Raw genomic sequence first — 9,295 nt, forward strand, 5'->3', positions numbered from 1 at the left:
CAGTACCAGCATTAAAATAAATATTTCCTATATATACTATAAGAACTTCAACAAAACAAGAGGAAGAGAAATTAGATAGAAAAATGTGCCCGAGTGTACCTTCAAGCAAGAAATCTCTTAACCTAAGACAGTGGAAGACCATGGTACAGATGCTATGGCACTACCCAAAACTAGAGAACAATGGTTTGATTTAGGAGTGTCCTTCTCCTATAAGACCTGCTTACCATAGCTAACGAGCCATGGGTTAGAGTTTTCTTGCTTGAGGGTACACTCGGGCACACTATTCTATCTTCTTTCTCTTCCTCTTGGTTTGTTAGTTTTTATAGTTTATATAGAGAACATTTATTTTAATATTGTTACTGTTCTTGATATATTTTATTTTTCCTTTTTTCCTTTCCTCACTGAGCTATTATCCCTGCTGGGGCCCCTGGGGTTATAGCATCCTGCTTTTCCAACGAGGGTTGTAGCTTAGCAAGTAATAATAATAATAATAATAATAATAATAATAATATAATTCATACTCACCGTTATGGTGGTGTTGTCGTCGTATTTCGATTCCAGATTGAATATGTTATAATAGTACGTCTGATTTCCATAAACGTAAATGTGATTTCTGTCTTCGAAAATATTCCATCTATTCTTGAACAAGTCCCTGTTCTGGATGTAGGAATAGCAGAGCGCGCACGAATCCAGGGCGTATAGTTCTGGTGGTAAGAACTTCTCCTGTTTGGAAATAATAAATGAAATCTTTATGGAATATAGATTTATATTTGTTGAATTTTGATGCATAGATTCAGTGGAATATAGATCTATATTGCTTGAATTTATGATTCGTTGATTCATTTATCTGAAATGAAAATAAATAGTTATTTTGAAAGAAAAGATTCATCGTAATTATACGGTTCATAGATTTATTTCTCTGAACTAAAAATCAATAGTTATTTTGAAAGAAAACATTAGTCGTGATTATAAGATTAATAGATTTATTTCTCTGAATTGAAAATAAATAAATATTTTGAAAGAAAACATTCATTGTAATTATTAGGATTCATTCGTCTGAACTGAAAACAAACAGTTCTTTGGAAGGAAAAGATTAATTGTAATTAGTAATTTAATTCGTTTAATATTAAACCCTCTCCCCTGTATGAGAGAGAGAGAGAGAGAGAGAGAGAGAGAGAGAGAGAGAGAGAGAGAGAGAGAGAGAGAGAGAGAGAGAGAGATAGTAGCTCAATGTATTAGTATTATTTATATTTAGAGGTAAAAATCTTTCAACTGTTAAGTTGTGAGTTTGAGTTGTTAATATTTCGATTTTCTTTTTCCATGGTCTCTACATCCACATTTTGGTCTCTGTTTTAACATGATATTTTTATAGATACGTAATAACATCTGCACTAGCTTAGATGTACAGCATGTATATATAAATATATATATATATATATATATATATATATATATATATATATATATATATATATATATATATGTGTGTGTGTGTGTGTGTGCGTGTGTATATATATATTCATATATATATATACATTATATTTATATAATGCGTGTGTGTATGTGTATATATACACATATATATGTATATATATTTATATACACATTTATACACTCTGTATATATACATATATGAGTGTAGATATATATATATATATATATATATATATATATATTTATATATATATATATATATATATATATATATATATATATATATATATATATATATATTTATATACACATTTATATATTCTGTATATATATACATATGTGTGTACTGTAGATATATATATATATATATATATATATATATATATATATATGCACATTTATATACTCTGTATGTATACATATATGTGTGTAGATATATATATATATATATATATATATATATATATATATGTGTGTGTGTGTGTGTGTATATATATATATATATATATATATATATATATATATATATATATATATATATATATATTTGAGTCTACATAGGTGTTCACATACTTAGCTAGATAGAGGTATATGTATGTATAAGCATGCTTTCATTTCTAACTCCATACCTACCCTCGATCTGCAGAATGGATGGCCAATAGCAGTGAGATCGTCAGCACTATGAATCCCCACGTTGGAAATAGAAGATATGCTATTGTTCTCATTATTCATCAGGATATCAGCATCAGCTTCCTTGATGCCTTTACCCTGGGTTAGGATTCCATTCTCCCAATCTGTTTGGTGTGGAGGAGGATCGTCACCCACAATTTGAAGGATCGAATTCTCCTCCATAACAGAGGCTTCGGAAGTTACACTTACTCTCATAGGGCCTCCATCTCTCTCCTCCCTATGCAGTCTTAACTCCTTTGGAGCTTGAAGGATCAAATTCTCCTCCATAACAGAGGCCTCTGAAGTTACCCCTACCCCCTTAGGTCCTCCATCCCTCTCCATATGCAGTCTCAACTCCTCCTTTGGAGCTGGTGGTGGAAACGTGTACTTCAATTGGTAGAGGCCAATTCCCTCCTGAGGGGAGTACTGTCGTTGCTTCTGCGGAAGGAAGGCTTGGCCCATGCGCAGGACGCCCTTCTCGTGTCTCGCGTGATGGCCAAGATGGTGCCTTTTCAACTCTGCTTCGTCAGCGGCCTCTTCGTAGTTTATTGTAGAATGGAGAGTCTCGTGGTACTGGAACGGAACGCTGCTTCCAGCGTCGCATCCCGGAGACTTTTCAACAATCTGGAATGAAACGCTTGGGTTTATTATTTACAGCTAATTTACATTGTTTTTTTTAATGATTAGCTGAGCAGCAATCCCTAGCGAGTTTAAGAGAGAGAGAGAGAGAGAGAGAGAGAGAGAGAGAGAGAGAGAGAGAGAGAGAGAGGTCGGGGAAATCATACGGTAGAGAGAGAGAGAGAGAGAGAGAGAGAGAGAGAGAGAGAGAGAGAGAGAGAGAGAGAGGAAATCATATGACACATTTTTCCTTCATGGAAATTTAATACATACAGTATAAGTAAGGCAGTTTAAAATCACCTCTCGATATTGCCCTTGAAACATTTTTACTATTGGGAAGTCTGTACTACGTTCAAGTTGATCTGCTGTTTACCCAAAGTACTCTTTCCTTACTACGTCACAATACGGAATCCTGAAAAACCAATTTCTAAACGGGTCCTAGTGAACTAATTTTCGTCTCAGCTCATCCAACTATATTCTTGTGGACTACGCACTACGGCGGAGTAATTTCATTCTAATCCTGATGACGTCATGTGAGCCGTTTCGCACCGCGTTTAGTACCCTATTTCGCTTCCCTCGTAGGAAGAAGTGGCAATCAAATCTTCAAGGGACGACCCACAGGTCTTATATCATTAAGGAAAACGACCAGAAAGTACAGTTGCAATACATTTTACCGACACTCAACCGAATCTGGTTACATGTTGGATCGCTGACACCTGGGAAAATGGGAATTGTACCTTGTGGGCTGTAATACAATATAGATAGAGACTGACAATACAAGTACGCAATTAGAGGGAAAGAGCTACAGAGAGACGAGCTAACTGAGAGTGTAAAGGTTTAAAGGCCACTCATGAATAGCAGAGGCAAGGGACAGTGATATTGCCCTAGGTAGCAGAACAATGCCCTATAGTCACATAGGATATGATCAGCCCTCAAGCCCTTCTCCATCCAAGCTAGGAGCAGGGAGGGACAGGCAATGGCTGTTGATGACTCACCAGGTAGGCCCATAGGCTCCCCCAAACTCCCCATCCTTAGCTTCACAATGATGGTGAGGTTGCAGAGACTATAAAAATAAAACTATTGAGCTTGAGCGGGACTCGAACTCTAGTCCGGCTGAACGCCAGGCAGGGATGTTTACAATAGGCCAGGCCACCAACCCTTACTTGTTTTAATCTATATGAATTCAAGTGTCCGTTTTTGAGATAGGTCATAAATTTATCACCCATTAAAAGGATTGAAATATGCAATACTGCCACGCTTAGCACTTCACTGTCTGATATTTAATCTCCGATAAGTTATAACTGTTCTCACATAATGCATCGAATTACTTAGCATTGAAAGCTTACCTGTGTATCTTTTATAAGTATATCTGATATGCAGTATGAATATATGACCTTCCTCGCAGTATTGGAAACGCAGGATTGTTTAAAGTGAAAGTGTTGGAGACAGGAAGTTAAGGATTTATGGCTTAAAGCATAATTTGTTTTCGAAGGATGGCATCATAAATTCTAGCTCATATCTAATTGGAACTATAATTTACGAGTGAAAAGCATTCTCTCTCTCTCTCTCTCTCTCTCTCTCTCTCTCTCTCTCTCTCTCTCTCTCTCTGTCGTACTGCCGGTGTGCCTTAGAGTATTTATCTATCTGTGTACGCTCTTCTTTTGTCTGTCTATTCACTATCTCTCTTCTTGATTATTTATCCTTGTACGCTATTCGTTTGTCGGTTTCGTTACGACGTGTGTCTTTTTGCGTATTTATCTATCTGTGTACGCTGATCTTTCGTCTGCCTATCTGTCTTTTCATTGTGTCTCTCTTCTTATGTGTATACCTGTCTATGTACGCTGTGCTTTTGTCCGTCTTTTCAATGTGCCTATTCTTGCGTATTTATCTATCTGTGTACGCTGATCTTTCGTCTGCCTATCCGTCTTTTCAACGTGTGTCTCTTCTTACGTATATACCTATCTATGTACGCTGTGCTTTTGTCCGTCTTTTCAATGTGCCTATTCTTGCGTATTTATCTATCTGTGTACGCTGATCTTTCGTCTGCCTATCCGTCTTTTCAACGTGTCTCTCTTCTTACGTATATACCTATCTATGTACGCTGTGCTTTTGTCCGTCTTTTCAATGTGCCTATTCTTGCGTATTTATCTATCTGTGTACGCTGATCTTTCGTCTGCCTATCCGTCTTTTCAATGTGTGTCTCTTCTTACGTATATACCTATCTATGTACGCTGTGCTTTTGTCCGTCTTTTCAATGTGCCTATTCTTGCGTATTTATCTATCTGTGTACGCTGATCTTTCGTCTGCCTATCCGTCTTTTCAACGTGTGTCTCTTCTTACGTATATACCTATCTATGTACGCTGTGCTTTTGTCCGTCTTTTCAATGTGCCTATTCTTGCGTATTTAACTATCTGTGTACGCTGATCTTTCGTCTGCCTATCCGTCTTTTCAACGTGTGTCTCTTCTTACGTATATACCTATCTATGTACGCTGTGCTTTTGTCCGTCTTTTCAATGTGCCTATTCTTGCGTATTTATCTATCTGTGTACGCTGATCTTTCGTCTGCCTATCCGTCTTTTCAACGTGTGTCTCTTCTTACGTATATACCTATCTATGTACGCTGTGCTTTTGTCCGTCTTTTCAATGTGCCTATTCTTGCGTATTTATCTATCTGTGTACGCTGATCTTTCGTCTGCCTATCCGTCTTTTCAACGTGTGTCTCTTCTTACGTATATACCTATCTATGTACGCTGTGCTTTTGTCCGTCTTTTCAATGTGCCTATTCTTGCGTATTTATCTATCTGTGTACGCTGATCTTTCGTCTGCCTATCCGTCTTTTCAACGTGTGTCTCTTCTTACGTATATACCTATCTATGTACGCTGTGCTTTTGTCCGTCTTTTCAATGTGCCTATTCTTGCGTATTTATCTATCTGTGTACGCTGATCTTTCGTCTGCCTATCCGTCTTTTCAATGTGTGTCTCTTCTTACGTATATACCTATCTGTGCACGCTGTGCTTTTATCTATCTTTTCAATGTGCATATTCTTGCGTATTTATCTATCTGCGTACGCTGATCTTTCGTCTGCCTATCCGTCTTTTCAACGTGTGTCTCTTCTTACGTATATACCTATCTATGTACGCTGTGCTTTTGTCCGTCTTTTCAATGTGCCTATTCTTGCGTATTTATCTATCTGTGTACGCTGATCTTTCGTCTGCCTATCCGTCTTTTCAACGTGTGTCTCTTCTTACGTATATACCTATCTATGTACGCTGTGCTTTTGTCCGTCTTTTCAATGTGCCTATTCTTGCGTATTTATCTATCTGTGTACGCTGATCTTTCGTCTGCCTATCCGTCTTTTCAATGTGTGTCTCTTCTTACGTATATACCTATCTGTGCACGCTGTGCTTTTATCTATCTTTTCAATGTGCATATTCTTGCGTATTTATCTATCTGCGTACGCTGATCTTTCGTCTGCCTATCCGTCTTTTCAACGTGTGTCTCTTCTTACGTATATACCTATCTATGTACGCTGTGCTTTTGTCCGTCTTTTCAATGTGCCTATTCTTGCGCATTTATCTATCTGTGTACGCTGATCTCTCGTCTGCCTGCCTATCCGTCTTTTCAATGTGTCTCTCTTCTTACGTATATACCTATCTGTGCACGCTGTGCTTTTCAATGTGCCTATTCTTGCGTATTTATCTATCTGCGTACGCTGTTCTTTTGTCTCTGTCTTTTCAATGTGTTTCTCTTGAGTATTTATCTACATACTCTGTGGTTTAGTATGTCTGTCTTTTCAATCTCTCGCCAAACATTGATTCCATTACCGTCCCCCTCTAAGAAATGTAATTCAAAATTCACATTAATCAGATCTCGGAAGAAGCGTGAAATGACTCCCACCAATTAATTTTCCAGAAAATGGAAAGCTGTTTGAAGTAGAGAGATGAGGGGCGCATAGATCATTCTTTCCCACGCCTGGACACAAAGCATCATCCTTGTCAGTCCTAATTCCAATCATTTCATATGGTAAATGAAAAGGATGGGATCCTATATGGGGACTCTGGAATGATGCGCCTTTAGGAATGAAACCAAAAAGAGAAATCTTATCTCGTTAGGATAAATGAATACTCAGTATCATTTATCACTAGAGAGGATCAAAGTTTATAGAATTATAGCCAATAATTTGTTTATGTGAGACAGCTGAGAACAGACATGTTTATTGCTTGCTTTTCTTGATTGCTTAACCTTGTGCTTAGCACGGGCTCTTGCGTTGGCAGCCGGTAAATGTTTATTGCTTACAGGACCCTTTGAGATTTTTGTAATTCCTTAAGGAAATGAAAATCCGTTTTGGGATAAACTTAATGAAAGGAAGGTACAGTTGCATACATCAAGTCCCGGTACACCTCACTTTGAAGTGTTCCCAGCCACACTTATTGTGCGGCGATTTTCTGTGTTTAGCCCCGCCCACTACATCTGCCATCTCTCCCTACACTATCTGTTTGGTTACTTGCCGCAAAGTAAAGTTATATATAAACCATTAAAACTCTAGAAAAAAAGCGGAAGAGAAATAAGATAGAATAGTGTGCCCGATTACAGAATATTTTAAGAACAATAAAACATAAAAATAAATCCTTCATATAAAAACAATAAAGACAGATTATATTTATTCCGTATTAAACAAATACCGGACGGATTTCCAAGAGATTTATATTGCTTATATCATACGAAAAAGAGGAACTTCCCCTTCTCTTAGAATAGAGATTTACTAAAAGCAGCATCGGACGATGAAAATGAACTCAAAAGTATTGGACGTAAATCGTGCTACTCGATTAGCGTCCATTGTTTTGAGTTTCCCTGTCTCTTCGATTTGATTACCGCCATGATTTTCTTTATATTTGTCTGATGCTCAGGTACCTGGAAAGAACTGAGGAGAGCCGGTATTAATTCAAAGTAGAGGAACATTTTATTAGCGTGGTAATGTTTCTGCCTGGTGTTCACCAGTCGGGGATTCGAGTCCTGCTCAGTCTCGTTAGTGTCATTAGTGTCTGCAACTTTACCATCCTTGTGAGGTAGCGGGGGTGTTTTGATTTTTTTTTCAATTTACTATTGATGATTTATTACACTGCTAGTGTATGCGACCCGTCAAAAAAGATGAGTAAATGTGTAGATATGTAAACACACGCACACCCCTCTCACCAGGGTATGACTACCTCGTTTCTCTCGTATATACGATGGACGTTGAGAGCTGATCGTGAGATATATATATATATATATATATATATATATATATATATATATATATGTATATATATATACAGTATATATATTGTTTATATATATATATTATTTATATATATATATATATATATATTATTTACATATTATTTATATATATATATATATATATATATATATATCATATATATATATATATATATATATATATATATATATATATATATATATATATTCAGCTACTTGCTCTTTACTATATAGGGTCAACTATAAGAATTTTACTAAACGAGATTCGTACATGTTCTCTGTATACAGAAATCAATATGCGTTTTCTGGGAGTATTTAACTGTTTACGAAATGGCTTAAAGGTCTCTCATGAATAGCATAGGCAATGGCCAGGACAGTGTTCTAGAGACTAATCATATTTACATATTATCAAAATTCAAGCCTCTCTCCATCCAAGTTAGGACCAGGGAAGGCCAGGCAATGGTTTTCGATGACTTAACGGCTAGAGCTACTTAGCATCATATTTACATATGATCAAAACTTAAAACTCTCTCTCCACCAAAGTTAGGACCAGGGAAGGCCAGGCAATGGTTTCTGATGATAGGCTCTACCCCCTTCCCCAACCCCTCCCCTAGATCACAAGAATGATAATGTTGCAGGCACCACAAGAAACTGTCTAGCTTGAGTGGATCTCGAACCCCCGTCCAACAAATTGCTGGGCAGATACGTTTCCATTAGGCAAAGATAACATCTATAATCAGATACCATTACCTTATGCAATTTCACGTGAATGTCTGATGGAAGCCTGAGAGTAAGATGTATAATTTTGTATGATTAAGATTTGCATATTATGAAAAGAGCGTGATTTTACAGTTCATGATTTATGAAACTCTTATAAAAGTGTTTTATTCAAAGCTAATATACTCTGATATCGTATAACGTTAGTTTTTCTAAATTGGATTTTCCATGTCAGAAAGGATTGCAACTGACACTTCTAGATGAAAATTAGATCAATGAAACAGAAATGAGGTTATAAACATGAAAAGGGTGGTTATTTCACTTTCCCAGAACAGTCAAGAAAACATATTTAAAGGCTGCTGAAGAATGGAAGAGGCAAGGGACAGTGACAATGCCCTAGAGACTGACCATATATTCATATGATCAGTGACAAAGGTCATTTTCCACCCAAGCTAGGACGAGGGACGGTCAGGGAATGGCTGGTGATAACTCAGCAGGGAGACATATAGTATCTCCCGCTCCCCCATTCTTACGTCGCAAGGATGGAGAGGCTGCAGACACTACAAGAGACTATCGAATTTGAGAGGGTCTCGAAC

The 9,295-nt window shown here is 37.0% G+C and overlaps 1 protein-coding gene across 1 annotated transcript in view; it reads right to left on the reverse strand.

Annotated features, from left to right (window-relative positions):
- LOC137620049 (uncharacterized) overlaps window positions 1-7,200 on the reverse strand; it is an 88,723-nt gene extending 81,523 nt beyond the window's left edge. Inside the window, exons 1-3 of the mRNA XM_068350328.1 lie at window positions 7,129-7,200; window positions 2,068-2,727; window positions 526-723 (exon numbers count right to left, since the gene is read on the reverse strand). Of these exons, the coding sequence (XP_068206429.1) occupies window positions 526-723; window positions 2,068-2,727; window positions 7,129-7,200 (930 nt within the window). The remainder of the gene's footprint in view (window positions 1-525; window positions 724-2,067; window positions 2,728-7,128) is intronic.
- Between the last annotated feature and the right edge of the window lie 2,095 nt (window positions 7,201-9,295).

This window comes from Palaemon carinicauda, chromosome 26, assembly GCF_036898095.1.
Source record: "Palaemon carinicauda isolate YSFRI2023 chromosome 26, ASM3689809v2, whole genome shotgun sequence".
Classification (NCBI taxonomy): Eukaryota; Metazoa; Arthropoda; class Malacostraca; order Decapoda; family Palaemonidae; genus Palaemon; species Palaemon carinicauda.